This window comes from Cetorhinus maximus, unplaced genomic scaffold (genome assembly GCF_964194155.1).
Source record: "Cetorhinus maximus unplaced genomic scaffold, sCetMax3.hap1.1 HAP1_SCAFFOLD_2639, whole genome shotgun sequence".
Classification (NCBI taxonomy): Eukaryota; Metazoa; Chordata; class Chondrichthyes; order Lamniformes; family Cetorhinidae; genus Cetorhinus; species Cetorhinus maximus.
Window position 1 is genome coordinate 25,162 of NW_027598573.1, and position 15,913 is coordinate 41,074.

The 15,913-nt window shown below is 44.3% G+C and overlaps 1 protein-coding gene across 1 annotated transcript; it reads left to right on the forward strand.

The window, feature by feature from the left end:
• The first annotated feature begins 2,787 nt into the window (after positions 1 to 2,787).
• On the forward strand, positions 2,788 to 15,075 carry LOC144677535 (uncharacterized). The gene is made up of 6 exons (XM_078537603.1): positions 2,788 to 2,877; positions 5,268 to 5,390; positions 6,864 to 6,986; positions 7,407 to 7,541; positions 12,464 to 12,586; positions 14,887 to 15,075. Exons 2-6 carry the CDS (start codon positions 5,270 to 5,272, stop codon positions 14,910 to 14,912), a joined length of 528 nt encoding a protein of 175 aa, XP_078393729.1. The 5' UTR covers positions 2,788 to 2,877; positions 5,268 to 5,269; the 3' UTR covers positions 14,913 to 15,075.
• The last annotated feature ends 838 nt before the right edge of the window (positions 15,076 to 15,913 follow it).

Below are 15,913 nucleotides of genomic sequence, written 5' to 3' on the forward strand. Positions count from 1 at the left end.
AGCTCAGTATGTTCTGACAGGAGCATCCTGCACTCCAATCCAAGGGTTAGGCAACTCTTCCCGGGATCCTGCTCCTCCCCCTCCTATCCATCTTTCATATTCAGAGTTCAGCTGCCTGTATAACACTAGAGACTCCCCAAGTGTGCCCCTGCTTCTCGAGTGCTTTTTAATGTACCTTAGTTTACCGGGGGCTGGTAGCTTACACAGTGTCCATTACATATTTAAACTCTTCTGATCAAGGGTTATGGGACAGGTTCCAAAACTGTCAGTGTCGTTACCTGCTCCCCTTTTCGAGGTCGGAATTTCTAGCTTACACCATGCTGATGGACATACCCTGGCCTCCTGTGAAGACTTGCACAGATAAGGGAATGCAAAAGCCCCCATCCTATGCACTTAGGAATGTCAACGTAGAAACCTGAATCAACTGTCCCTGACGTGTCTGGAGGCTGATTAAAAATGTTTTATGTTTAGAAATGGAATTTGTAGAAAATGTTTTTCTGGAGAGAGAAAATCGATGCTGTTTCGCTAACCTGAAAAGAGTTCTTTGCAATGAGGAAATTATTTGTCCTTTTTGCGCCATGATTCCTTACAGATGGCAGTTACAAAGGGAAAACAAAAGATAATTTGTTGATTTCTGAATGAAACTGATTAACGGTTTGGTTTATAAAGTTGCAAGATTTATTTGTGTGGTAGCTTCCATTTCTGAATTGTGCCGAAGAGGGCACAGTGTTGGGGAAAGAAAGGTCTGCGTCTAACGTTCACTGAGGGGTTGTTTTTGGATTCACTGGTGCGACAGTCAGATGAGGCTATGATCGGCTGTCCAGTCAGAGAGGATCTGCGTGGGTTTGTGGGATCCCTTCCTCTCCATCTTCCCCTTCCGCCTCCTGCTTCTGCTTGGCTTCTCTGCCTCCTGCTAAGTGAAGAGGAAACATAGTATGCATTCGTTGCATAAAGAGCATCATTATCTTCCCCTCTGAAACAGTGGGTAGTGACCAGTTAGATGTCTCGATAAAATGGCCTTTATCACCTTCATTAGCAATAAAAAGCACTGTTCACCCTCCCGGCAAAAGGGTAGATTGCAGTGAGAAATGGCACAGGGAAGCAAATATATTTCATACTGTCCTTCGCTGAGGACAATTTGGAGCATTTATGCCTGTTGACCTAAAGCTGAGAACACATTGCTCCCTCTTACAGGACCCTGTCGCAGTCTGAGCCTCCTCTGTCCATTCTACCGGCCAAACTACAGACCAAGGTAGGTAAAAACATTTGCTCCCGTGACAGGGTGCGGGAGTTCAGAGCAGAAACATTATTTTCAGATCCATAGCCTTCACAACGCGAAAGAAAACTTCCTGTAAGCTACATTTACTTGAAGTAGCAGTACAAAACACACCAATGACTTTAATCCACTTAACAACCACCAGTAGAAATCAATCAGCAACTCTACTACAAAGGGTACTGTTTAGAGGAGTGCGGGTCATTTCCGATCTTCATCGTATGTCCATCACTGAGGGGCGAAGGGAGGGCGATTTATGGAGGGTTGAAGTCCGAAATGGCGGCTTTAGAACGGGGAGGCGTGCACGCCTATCAATGGAGCTATTAAATCAGTCAAACAATGAAAGTTGTGCGCTGCGCTTATTTAGTCCATAAGCTCTGCATATTGGAGACTCGATACAATGCGTCCTAAGGGCAGATGGACTATTTTGTTCTTGGACAGGGAGGCAATCGCACTGGTTTCCAAGTCCCGTCGACCCTGGTACATAATAAAAGGGGGAGGCCATTCAGCCCTTTGGGCCTCTGGCACTGCGACAGGAAGAGGCCATAAATTCACTTGAACATCTATTTTGGAACAGGTGAGAGGCAAGGAGCACCTGGAGTCTGCACCAGAGTGTAATATCATATATGTGACCTGTTCACTAACTCAATTCCACCAACATACCTCCAGATACCTTCATACTCTTTCTGCTAAAAGTCTCAGCCTCAGTCTGGAAAACCAAAGTTTACCCCTTTGTGGGAGTGAGTTCCAAATTTCCACTAACCGTGGTTTCATATTTTGTTTGTTGCTGTTTCCTGGAATGTCGGTGGATTGGCAAGTGCAACTTATTATTCCCATCCCCAATTGCGATTGAACTGAATGCTGTTCTCGGCTATTTAATAGCCAACCACATTGCAGTGGGCGTGTAGCCACATTTCTCGCAGAGCTCCTACGTGCTGAAGATTTCATACCCTTACGGACATTAATGATCCAGATGGGTCCTTACAAAATCCGTCACTATTAAAGGGATGAGTTTATAAGTCCAGATGTATTTACTGAGTTTAGCTTCCACTGGTTGCCGCAGAGAGTTTTGATTAATTTGTGCCACTATCTCCCCGAGCTGCCTGCCGTGCCTCCTGAATGACACACCTGTAAAATCACTTTGTTCTCGACACGGCCTTCAGAGGGATTTATTTATCTTAAACACACAACCATATTGCTTAATCATCCATTATCAGCATTGTTAATTCAACCGCTCCACTATATAACTCATGCATCGCACAGCAGCATTCGCGTACATCCGGGCAGTGTCCCCCCTCAGCTGCCAAGATCAATATATCATCTGTGAGATGGGGAGCGAATATCTGAACAAAGTGATCCAGTTGCAGTTCGCTGCTGGCAGGATCTGACACAGGCTCTGTAAACTGCAGTGTGCTTCCCCCAGCTTTGCATTCCAAGCCTTTGTAGATTAAATGGGGGCGGGATTTCTCTTCTTGATTTTGGCTTCATTCCACTCGATAAGATCTGAACTTCGATCAGCTGGTGTTTGCACTTCTTGGCGGATCCACTTTCACGATATAGGTCTGAGAAGCTTGTGGTGTGCAAGCAGAAAGCAGTGATCCAAGGTAAGTTACACGTTTCTCTCAACGAATTAATGTGAGCAATATGATCTGGTTCAAACTGCTGTGCGATTGATTGTATGTTGGGAATTTTCTGTAGATGTATGTTTAATTCATTTTCGCTCTGTGAGCGTGAGTGCAAATCTCAATTCCCACCACCAGCCCCACAGCCCCGATGAGTTGCTGAAGTGTTGCTGCTCTGGTCTATCCAGGTGTTTAGAGTCGAGTGTTTCGAAAATGTGAGCGAACACGAATGCTCTTTTTAAAAAAAACTGTTTCCATTCGAATGATGGGATATAGAACAGTGCAGCCCTCACCTATCACCGAAACCTGGAGTAACGCAGAGTTCTTCTGCACTTTTGGCGAACGAATGTCCGCTCATTACTGATCAAGAAGCTATGTATTATCTGTCAGAACAGCCCGTCCAAAAGTGCGGAGCTCATTATGATCTGGCCCTCCGACAATGCAGCACGACCTCAATACAGAAGGTTGACAATGCAAAACTGCCTTAATAGATCCCTTCCGAAATTGCAACACTCTCTCAGCACAGAGCCTCAAAAAGTGCAGCACTCTGTAAGTACTGATCCCCAGCAGTGCAACGCTGCCTCAAAACTGACCCTCTAACAGTGCAGCACTCGCTCAGTACTGAAACCCGACAGTGCAGCGCTCCCTTAGTACTGACCTTTCGAGAGAGCAGCACTCCCTCAGTACTGACCCTCCGACAGCGCAGCATCCATCAATACTGACCCTCTGACAGTGCAGCGCTCCTTGAATACTGAACATCCAACCGTGCAGAACTCACTCAGCACTGACACTCCGATAGTACAGCGCTCCCTGGTTGCTCACCCTCTGACAGTGTAGCTCTCTGTTAGTGCTGCTAAACAAAAAGTGCAGGCAAGGAGTATTGGGCTCAAGTTCCTCGAGTGTGACTTCATCGCTCGATATTCCTCCTTAGAGTCGAGACTTTTGTCGACATTTTATTTACACAGTTGTAATATAATGAAAAACCTTAACCAATATTACAGAGCACGAAGAAAAAACATATATTGCCGTTATCACTGAAAAAACGATTATGCACTGGACTTTGAATTCTATAAGGTCAATTGACTTAGTGATTTGCAACAGCTTTGAATCAGGGAACTGGAGCTTATTTTATTGAGATTCAGTTTCACTGTTTCCATCAGACCTGAATTCAATTCATTTCTCCCTCATTCCTTCACTCCCCTGGCCTCCCACTCCGTCTATCACTCACTAACTCACCTCATTGCTCACCCATCAGCATGAAGGTGTAAAACATACCTCAGATGCATTCGGCGAAACACAGGGTGTTGTTGTTCTTATTAATCACTCATTCAAAGGATGTGGGCGCTGATTATACGAGCGTTTGCTGAAAACCCTAATTATCCCTTGAGAATGTGGTGTTGAGCTGCCTTCTTGAATCACAGCAGTCCCTGTAGTGTAGGTGCACCCACAGAACTGTGAGGGTGGGAGTTCCAGGATTTTGACTCAGTGACAGTGAAGGAATGATGATATAATTACAAGTCAGGATGGCCTGTATCTTGGAGGGGAACTTCCAGGTGGTGGTGTTGCCATATATCTGCTGCCCTTCTCCTTCTAGATGGTCGTGGTCGTGGATGTTGAAGGTACTATTTAAGGAGCCTTGGTGAGTTCCTGCAGTGCATGTTATGGATCGTACAAACTGCTACTGCTGTGCGTCAGTGGTGGGGGAATTAATGTTTGTGGGTAGGGTGACATTCAAACAGGCTGCTTTGTCCTGGATGGTGGCTTCCTGATTGTTGTTGTAGCAGTGCTCTTCTGGAGAAGTGGAGAATATTCCATCACACCCCTGACTTTTGCCTTGTCGGTGTTGGGCTGGGATTGGAGAATCAGGCGGTAGGTTTCCAGCGGGATTACCAGCCTTGGCCTGCTCTTGTAACCTAATCATTTATATGTCTGGTCCAGTTCAGTTTCTGATCAATGTTGCCTCCCAAGATCTTGATGGTCGGTGTTTTAACAATGGCATTGGGTTTGAATACCCCTACTGTCCTGGACCGAATGCTTTCCGCTTAAGTGAACATTACTGAAATATGAAGATATTTTCTGTGTACTGATTGGGCGCCACAATATCTACTTTTCAACAGAGAGTGCGGCATTTTCTAAAATATAATTATCAGGCTGTGAAAACATTTAGGGCGAACTGTAATCCTGACGGGCGCTACGTAATTGCAGGTTTTTTGGGATAACAAATGATTCTCCCGCAGACATTGATCATTCTGACTCCCAGCTGCGGGGAGATCCATTGTTTCATGGCACCACTTGTGTTATCACTGTTTAGGTCGCATCTGATGTCTGGTTTGACCAATCAGGGACCGAGAAATGTTGATATGTCTTTTCAGCAATGGCGTCCATGAGTGATGAAAACCCTCGCGGGAAGATTGAGGACATTTTGAATACGTTCGACAATCCGAATCTTCAATTCGTCTTGAGGCACATGTTAACCTTCAGAGACTTCATCACCTGTTAGGCCGACACTATCGCTCTAAGTTATGGTTTCCTTGAATTTATTTGTTGCTTGGCTAAGAATAATAGAGCTGAAACATTTGCTTAATTTTGATTCCAATTTTGGAGGCTTTAATTGTCGTCTCTTCCTTTATACATTTTATGCCTCCACCCATTCTTCAATCCTTCCTTTCTTCCTAAATCCTTGCAGTGATTCCCCACGTGTTCCTGAATAGCATGGCAGGTTTACAAAGTGTTTAAGAGGGCCTATGGAATCCTTTTATTTCTTAACTGAGGTATAGAACAGACAAGCATGGCGCATATACTGCATCTGTGCAAATCATTAATCAGGCATACATGATTCCTGAGTGCAGCGCTGGTTACCGTATTACAACAAAGATCTGATTGTATTGGAGAAGATACGGTGGAGGCTTTTGGGGATCGGACTGGAAAACTGCAGCTGTGCAGAAAGAATGGATCGGCTGTGATTGTTCTCCATCAAACAGCGGAGCCAAGGGGTGAATTGGTTGAGATGTACAGAATTATTAGGGGCCTGGCTCAATAAGATATGAAGGAGAAATTTCCTTTACCAGAGAGAGCAGTGATTAGGTGGCATAGATTTTAGTTGATCTGTGTTAAAAAATGGAAAGGGAGTTGAGATTTTTTTGTTTCAGACAGTGGGATGCAGGGTTCCGTAACTCATTGCCAGAAAGTGTAGTCGAGGCAGAACCGCTCATGTCACTTAAAAAGGGTGTGGATACGCACATGAAGTGTTGTTGGCTGCATGGTTACAGAACAAATGCTGGATGAGGCGAGACGGCTCGTTTTCCAGCTGGTGCAGACACGGTGACCCAAGTGGCCTCTTTCTGTATAGTAACCTTTGCAAAATTCTATAGTATTGAGCAGGTGGTGACTATTGTAATAAAGTTAGAGATTATTTTGCGTTGACTTTTAAGAGGATGAATCCTTTAAGTTTATGAATGGTTAGGACAGGGTTGAATTGGAGTGAATGCACTCAATTGCCGTGGAAAGGAATTATCTCCCTATCCATAATCATTATTGACTGATGCTTAGAGAAGGACTCATTTCTTCATTGAGTAAGTGGGTGTACTGTGTAACGCATGAGCACAGGAAATGTTTCCGGCAGGCAGTTTAAAGTGACACTGGGAGAGCACTTGTATAAAGGTGATTGGAAATATGGGATGCGAGGCTGAGATGAGAAGCGAGAATGGGATGAGACTTGGGTGAAGTCTAAACACCACCCCTCGTTAACTTGGCTAGGTGAGCAATTACGGCGCTCTATATTCTATGTACTTCCAAGAACTTTCCTTCTTCCTTCCCCCCTTAAATTTCATCCCTCTTCCCAGCATTCACTACCTTACATCATTCATTTCTTCCAAATTTACTTCCCTCCTTCCCCGTTTCTATTCGGTATTGTCTGCTGGAGTGAATGACCTCATGCACTCTGACAAATGCTTCTCTCTTATTTCTAGTTAAGGTCTCTGGAGGTCTGAAGAATTCACGGCAGAGGATCAGTGATCTCCTCGACCGCTGTGATGACAATCTGCTCGCCTTCTTCTTTAATCAGTTCTTAGTCTTCAGAAAGGACGTTCAACGTGAGTTCTGCAGATAGATTGTAACTGTTCAGTTGAGTGATAAAGTTTCCTGCTCGTATGAAGTCCACATTCCACCATTAACCTGGGATCCACAGTCCTTCACTGGCTAGGGATACAGAACTTTAACATTTTCATATATGCTATTAGCAAATCGCTCTGTCATTTCAATCCTCCAGGCATTCAAGCACTCCTGGCTCCTGGCAATCCTCCATATCCAGGTCATTGTACATTTTTGATGATCATCACTTCGCTATTGGCAGACATGTCGTGATGTACCTTGCACATCACCTCCGTGGCACACTCCCCAGTCAATGAAATGCCCAGTCCTCGGTCTCCGATCTCAAGCAGTTTTCAAATTCTAACTCCACAGTGCGAACGTTTGGCGGTGGATTCTGTGACTGCTCTTCATTTCACTTACAGGAATTATCTCCAGTGGCGACCGGGACAATGCAAAGACTCGTCGACAAAATCTCGTCTGTCTCCTCGACCAGGCAGAGGAAGGAGATCTGATCGCTTTTGAGCAGATTATATCAAGCTACATCTCCATTGCTCGAGGTGAGTCACAGTTCCTATCGTCTAAGATCTGTCAAAGCCCACGCGTGCCAACAGTTTATTATTATACAATCAAAGTTCATGGAAGTCCACAATTTATTGTTATACACACAAAGCTCATGGAAGCACATAGGTTATTATTATACAATCAAAGTTCATGGAAGTCCACAGTTTATTATTATACACACAAATCTCATGGAAGGACATAGGTTATTATTATACAATCAAAGTTCATGGATGCCGACAGAACACTGTACAATCACAAACATGTTGAGATTGACATGTGCACATTCGATGCCACATCAAGGCCATGGGCCTAGTGGTGCAAAATTGGATTAGAATAGTTGGGTGATTGAATGGCGCAGGCCCGATGGGCCGAAGGGCCTTTTACTGTCCCTTAAACCTCTGTGAATCTATGATTATATTCATCATGCCTTGGGGCCTGCGTCTGCTGGCAAAGGAGGCGAATCAGATTCCCAATATGCATAGTGTTTAACTTCTGTTTGAGGTTTTGCCTCATGCTGTTAACCATTGGTCAGCCATGAAAAATGTGTATGATAATGATAACCATTAGTTATAGAGCACCATTTAGAACACAAACTCATCGCAGCGATTGACAGCAATGATATCAAACAGTTATTTAACACCACTTCACATAAGGAGGTGTGAGCACAGGCTAATGAGGCTTCGGTCCAACGGGGTGATTTTAAGGAACAGAGACAATTGAAGAGACACGAAGGCTTGGGAAAGGGATACAGATGTTTAGAATATAAGCAGTTGGTAACTAATGTTGGAGCAGTTAATAATGATGGTGCTCAAGAGGCCAGAAACCAAGGAGCAGAAATGGAGGGTTTGCCATCCGGTGTTCTCTGTGTTCCGCTTCATCCCATTCTCTAATAAGCCTCCGCTGTTGGCACTACCATCTCTGTGTATCTCACGTAAAGAAATACGAACACGAGTAGCCCATTCATCCGTTCAAATCTCTGTCCTCATTCAATGACCTAAATATATCTAGACGATTGTGGTTTAAGATAAAGCAGATAAAAAAGGCCCTGTGACAGGCACAAGCAGAGTAAAACTGTAGACAGCCTATAGAAGTATAGGACATACAGGTGCGAGGTTAAAAAAGGAAAGTAGGAAAGCAACAAGGTGGTAACAATAAAATTTGGCAAGTAAAATCAAAGAAAACTCCATTATTCTTTATCAGTAGATTAGGAACAAGAGAATAACTGAGGACATGGTCCGGCCTAACTGAGGCCTCCATGGAAACTTGTGGGTTGATGCTGAAGATGTGGGCAGGGTCCCAAATGTGTACTTTTTCTCTGTCTTCACTAAGGAGAGGGATGATGCAGACATTCTACTTAAGGTGAAGACATGTGAAAGCTTACATGCAATAAGCATAGTTAGAGAGGGCGCACTGAAGGACTGGCTTCACTGAAGTTCGATAAATTACCAGGGCCAGATGGATTATATGCCAGGCTGTTAAAGGAAACCAGGGAGGAAATAACGAATGCCCTTAAGACTACTTTCCAATCCTCACTAGATACAAGCAAGGTAGAAGAGGATTGGGAGACTGCAAGGGCTGTACCAAATTTTGAAATAGTTTGTGTGGGAGCGGCCATAAAATTATAAACCAATTAGTATGTCTTCACTGGTGGGCAAATAATTGGTATCAATTGTGAGATGCAGGATATATTGTCACTTTGAAAGGAAGAGATTGATTACGGATAGTCAGAATGGTTTTCTCAATTGATGATAGTGCCATACCAAATTAATAGACATTTTTCACGAAGTAACAAGTCGGATTGATGAGAGCAGTTCACCGGATGTTATAAACAAGGATATTCCCAAGGCACTTGACAAGGCCCCGCATGACAGACTGGTCAAACAAGTGTGATCCCATTGGATACGGGGGAAGGTGTCAATCTCGATCCAAAGTTGTCTCATTGACAGGCGACAAATTGCAATGGCCGATGGCTGTTTTTGCAAATGGAACGCGGTTCCCAGTGGATTTCAATGCGCTCAGTGTTGGGGCTCTTGCTGTTTGTTGGATATATCAATGATTTGCACTTAAATGTGCGATCGGGAAATTTGCAGAGGAACCAATAATTGGCCCTGCATTTAGTAGTAATTTGGAAAAGTGCTGCCTCCAGGAAGCTATCAATGGTTTGAATGAATAGGCAGAAAGTTGCCAAATAGAACTTAATTCAGAAAAAGGGTGAGCTAATGCATTTGGTGAGGGCAACCCAAGCAAGGGGATGCTCAATAAACAGGAACTTATTGATAGTGGCTGAGGAAGTGAAGACCTGGGAGTGCTTATCCACAGGTCCTCCAATGTTGCAGGGCACGTGGATAAGGTGGTAAAGAACGCAGATGGAATTTTCCCTTTATTGGATGAGGTGTTGAATACAAAAGCAGAGATGCAATGTTGGAATTGTCCAAAAAGCTGGTTAGGCCGCAGCTGGAATTTTGTGTAGAATTCCGGTCACCACATTATAGGAAGGACAACAGAGTTCTGAGACAGTGCAGAACGGATTTACAGGAATGTTGCCAGGTCATTAAACGTGGCGTGCGGTGTGGCGGGGTCTGTGGGATTAGGGTGACACAAAGAAAATACATTTCACCCAGAGGATACTGGGTGCCTGGGATTCACTGCCTAAACTGGTGGTTGAACCTGAAACCTTCAACTCAATTAAATGGTACCTGAAACGCTGTAACCTGAATTGCTACGGAACAGGTGCGGGAAACTGGGGTTTAAAATGAGCTACTGGTTGATTTATTTTTCTCTTTCCATGGCCGGTGCAGACACCGTGCGCTGAATAGGATCCTTCTGCGCTTTATCTTTTCCGTGGTTCATAACTCTCACCCCTTGTCCCCCTAACCCTCTGGACATATGGTTGACAAAGCTGCGAATCTACACCTCAATTGTAATAATTGTTCAAGCGCAAATTCCCATTTTTGGAAGATCTCTCTTCACAACATTACAGTACCTTTACAGTGCAGGAGGAGGCTATTCGGCAAATCGATTTCTCTCTGGCTATCTGAAAGAGCATTCCACCTAGTCCCTTATCCCTTGCCTTATCCGTGTAACCTTCTATATTCTCTCTTTTCAGGTAAGAATCCAATTCCCTTTTGAAAACCTCGATCGGAATTGTATCTAGCAAATTCCCGGAAGTTTGTTCCGGATGCCAAATGCAAGCTGGCCGAAAAAAAAACAATTTCCCTCCCGTCCTTTCTGCACGTTTTGCTAATCATTTTGAATATGTGCCATCTAGTTCTTGATGCTCACTTAGGTGGGAACATTTCCTCACCATTTACCCTGTTCATACTCCTCAAGATCTTGAATACCTCAACCAAGTCTCCACTCCTCTCTTTCTTTTCTTCAATGGAAATTTTTCTTCAATCTTCATAGCTACATTTCTACATCCCGGGGATACTTCTTGTGAATCTCCTCCGTACTCGATATATTGTCTTCACATCCTTCCGCAAGTACAGTGCCTCAACCAAGTCTCCACTCCTCTCTTTCTTTTCTTCAATGGAATTTTTTCTTCAATCTTCATAGCTACATTTCTACATCCCGGGGATACCTCTTGTGAATCTCCTCCGTACTCGATATATTGTCTTCACATCCTTCCGCAAGTACAGTGCCCGAAACTGGACCTGCAATCCATATGAGGCCTAATTATTGTATTATCCAAGTTCAACATGATCGCCTTACTCTTGTACACAATGCCCCTATTAATAAAGCCTAAGATAGTATATGATTTACGAACTGTGCTGTCAACACACCCTGCCACCTTCAAAAAACCTATGTACGAATACACTGAGATTCCTATTTTCATGCATCTCCTTTAGAAGCTCTCCCTTCATTTCATACCGTCTCACCATAACATTCCTGATGAAACGGATCATCTCACTCTCTCTGCAATGAACTTTATCTGTCTCTTCTATGCTCAATCCTCGAGCACGTCTATGTCCATTTCAAGTTCAAGATTGTCCCCATCACAGTTGACAACAAGTTCAATCTCCATATCATGTGTAAATTTGAAATCATGCCCTGCCCACCAGATTCTGGGCCATTAATATATACCAGGCAGAGCAAGGGGGCCCCAGAACTGATCTCTGAGGAACTCCAAACCTTCCACCAATCTGAAAAACAGCCATCTATCGCTCCTCTCTGTTTCCTTTCAATCAGCCAATTCCATATTTAATTGCCTACTTTCCTTTTTATTCCATGGCCTGGAATTTCGCTCACAGGTCTGTTTTGTGGCACTGTATTAAATTAATTTTGAAAAACCTTATAGACAACATCAACAACCTTCCCTTTATCGAACTCTTAACATTTAAATGACATTTCCTTTTATTTCAATCAGAGAAGTTCAGGCCTAGTTTTTTATTTACCTTTTGTACCCACCCACCCAACGAACATCCCCAAAAACCCCCACCGTGCTAAAATGTCCAACAAGCAGATCTATTTATTTATTCATTTATTTTTGTCAATCCTCCATTTCAGCTCTAGTTAATACCGTGAAAATGGCGGGTAGGTTATTTCTGAATGTTCAAAATTCAAGGGATAACATACAATTTGCTTGATCCCCTGCCTCCCAAAACACCACCACACCCACACCCCACCACACCCCAGACCCCCACCTCCCCTTTTTTATATCTTTCTTTCAGCCCAAGGCAATGTTGCCCTTAGCCTACCCTGACTTGCTCCAAGTTATAGGCAAATACATGGCAGAAACACTTCAGGTGTACTCGACCCAGGTGTTTATTTAGCTGAGGCATGACTGATCAGACACCCGTGTAGCCTCTTTAGTTTCATTTCGCTACGTTGAAAGCCGCCTTGTGAATGTCAGTTTATTCTGTTGGTGCAGAAATGTAAAACCAGTGTTTAAGCCACAAACATTGCTGTATGTTTCCAGCAACAGCAGCTGGCAGGGCAGAGAATCCTCGTCAAATCATCGACTCTCTTCTGGATAAGCTGGATGCCGCCAGTCTCAGCGCCGTCTTGCAACATCTTCTAACGATGCGGGAGCACGGTGTCCGTAAGCATCCGTTTACATTCACATTCTTCAAATGATTCGGGGCTCATTGTGAGATATAGGAAAATCATCCACCCTTACCCAATTTCAAAGAAATTTTTGTATATCTTTATTTTCACACACGGAGGGAAGCGGGGGTGGGGGGGGGAGTGGGGGGGGGGGGGGGGGCGGTTGGGAGGGTGGTGGGTGGCGGGGGGGTGGTTATTGAGGAGCCCAATATGAACGCATGTACATAAGTAACTAAAGGCCATTGGACAAGTAGATAAAACTGGGACGTATTAAGGGAACAAGCTGATGAGATTTAGTGGGATTCTTCGTGGGATCAGGGCTTTCATGACGTGGTGGTTTCTTGCTATTCACCGGAGAGTATAAATAAAAACAGGCCAATTCCATTGCCCGAAGGGTTGTTAACAACTCGCTCTAAAATAAATAGGGTTTCAATGGATAGCGATTGTACAATGCTGTGGTACGGAGAGATCCGGATGTCCTCTTACATGAGACACAAAGCATTCGTCTGCAGGTGAAACAGCTACCGGAGGGAAAATGAATGTTCACCTTTATTGAGAACGGTGGGATTGTAAGTGTAGGGATGTATCGGGGAAACGGCGCAGAATGCGAATGAGCGTTTTTCAGGCAATATTGATCACATTATGTGAGGAATAATATAACTGATTTGGAACCACTCCATAATAGGTTCAATATTTTTTATTCTTCGAATGATCAGCTTAGCTCGATACTCATTGGGCTGTGGAAGAATACGAGGAAACGCTTTGAAATAGTTTCGTAATCTTGATGGGAGTTGATGGGTTGGATAGTGAGCGAATGTTCCCCTCGTGGGAGAATCTAGAAGAAATGGAGCGTCGATTGGGAATCAGAGGGCGTCTATAACTGATTACGCCCAGGAGCATCTTCTCTCAGATGGTGCTGATTTGTTACCATTATCCAGTCCAGAGAGCTGCAGAGGCCATCGTTACACCTCAGAAACATAGAGAATAAGAGCAGGAGACGGTCATTCGGCCCTTCAAGCCTGTTCCAACATTCGATGTGATCATGCATGACCAATTACCTCAACGCCGTGCTACCACTCTTTCGCCACACACTTTTGACATCTTTAGAGAAGGGAGACCTATCTATCTCCTCCAACAATATATTCAGTGAGTTGGCCTCCATAGCCTTCTGTGGTAGAGAATTCCACACGTTCACCAACATCGGAGAGAAGAGGTTTCTCCTCACCTCAGTCCTAAATGGCCTACCCTGTATCCTGAGACTTTGACCGCTTGACATAAATCACCCCCAGCCAGAGGATGCATCAGCCGTTCATTCAGTCTTTCCAGCCCTGTCATAATTGTTTATGTGTCAATGAGATTCCCTCTCAGTCTTCTACATTCCAGTGAGTACAGGCCTAGTCGGCCCAGACTGCCCTCTTAGGCCTTCCTGTATTCCTAGGAATCATTCCAACGAACCTTCGCTGCAGTCCCCCTATGGTAAGTATGTGTTTTATTAGGTAAGGAGACTAAAACTACACACAATACCCCAGTTGTTGTCTCACTGTGGGCCTTTCCAGCTACAGTAATGCATCCTTGCCCCTGTACTCAAGGACATTGATGGCTGAAGTAGGCAGAATTTGAAACAGTCAGGGGTGTCAAGGGTAATGGTGAACAGGCAGGTAAGTGGAATTGAGATTAAAATAATATCAGGCATGAATAGCAGAGCAGAATTCAGGGGCTACGCACCATGCTCCTGAATCTATAATAATAATAATTATTATTATTATTGCAATTATTAATATTTTAATTACTATGCTCTTATACATTGGAGCTCATTCATCAAACAGCCAGTGTTGAGATGAGATGCTTTTTTTTACCAGCAATTTCTTCCGAGTGGTTGTGGGGGGTGGGGGGTGGTGGGGGGGTGGGGGGTGGTGGTGGTGGTGGTGAGTGCAGGGGGGGCGTTGGGGGGTGGGGGGGTGGACGGGCAAGAGCTGCGAATAATTTAGCAGCTCGTCCTGAAAGCCAAAAGCGACACATCAGGCAGAATGGGCTCCGTCATATCTGCAACGGACTGTAGTAATTTCATGTTGCTCTTTGAGCAAATAGTTATGGAACGTGGAGAGATTAACGTTGTGATTCGGTAATTTTGAGCACTGAATACTCCACATGTGGAATATTCAATCCGATTTGAGCATTGCACTACTGGTCTGATCTACTGACCATGGAGAGAGGGTGCGCCTGTTTATAGAATGATATTGCAGTTATCCGGCAGGTTAGTTTTGTTTTAATTATGTGCCTTGTTTTGCTCCACAGGCATTTCTGCTCAGCTCAATCCCTGATGTTTTACAGCTGCTGACTAAAAATCACACCCTCACAGATCAAGTGCACTATCATCCTTACGCTGAAAAGCACTCAATAAAAACTGTACTTAAAATTGCACCTGTCATTCCTGGTCCCTGATTAAAACAGCTTTGGAGTCGACACACAGGGAAAGGGCTGGGTCTAAGAGTCACGAGGCAATGCAAGAGGCATGAGGAGAATTGTGTATAATTCGAGTCAATCACCTGGGAAGTGGAATAAGAGCCTAGGATCTGGTCACTGCTCTTATGCCAGTGATTTCACTTTGCAAGTGTCTTTAATGAGCTGGTGCCAAGACAATGCGGCCCCCTGGAGAACTGAGGATAGGCAGAACAACAAAAAATCCTCAAAATCTCATTGGCAAAAGTTTTGACCACAGGCTGTAAACTTCCTGGTTTGTCAGCTTTCTATTTTTACAAATATTCCAATGCATTTCATTCGGTCCAACAGGCAAGGTCATGCGTATCAACCAGCTCTCTGTGATTGTAAGTGCTTCTGTAAACATCACACAAGTGTCCAAAACCATGATAGTGCCCCCGGTGTATCAGTTCACTTTGTTCATTCGCTCCCTAGTACTCTTCACTAAGTGTTATACTCTGCGGGCACTCCCCTGTCCTAGGCCTGGGGGAATCCCGTCTCCCTGCTCCCTCTTGCACTGGGACACAGTTTACTCCACCCCTCCCAGACCAATCATCCTGCCTGTCTCCTCACTGCTCTATTGCTGTCGTTTTCAGCAGCTCTCGTCCACATTTGCTCAATTTTGCATTGTGATCCATTTAACCCATAACTTTATCTTTCTGCTGTAGTTTTCAGTTTCTAACTGACCTCTCGCACAGTGACTTCACCTGTCCCAGGATGGTTTGGTAAGACTGTTCTTCACCGCAAGGCGGTTTAATTGGTCAGAATTAGATGGGTTTTACACGCTGTCTCCCGTGGGGAATGACTGATCTGTGTTAAATGAAATGTATGCCATCTTAGTTTA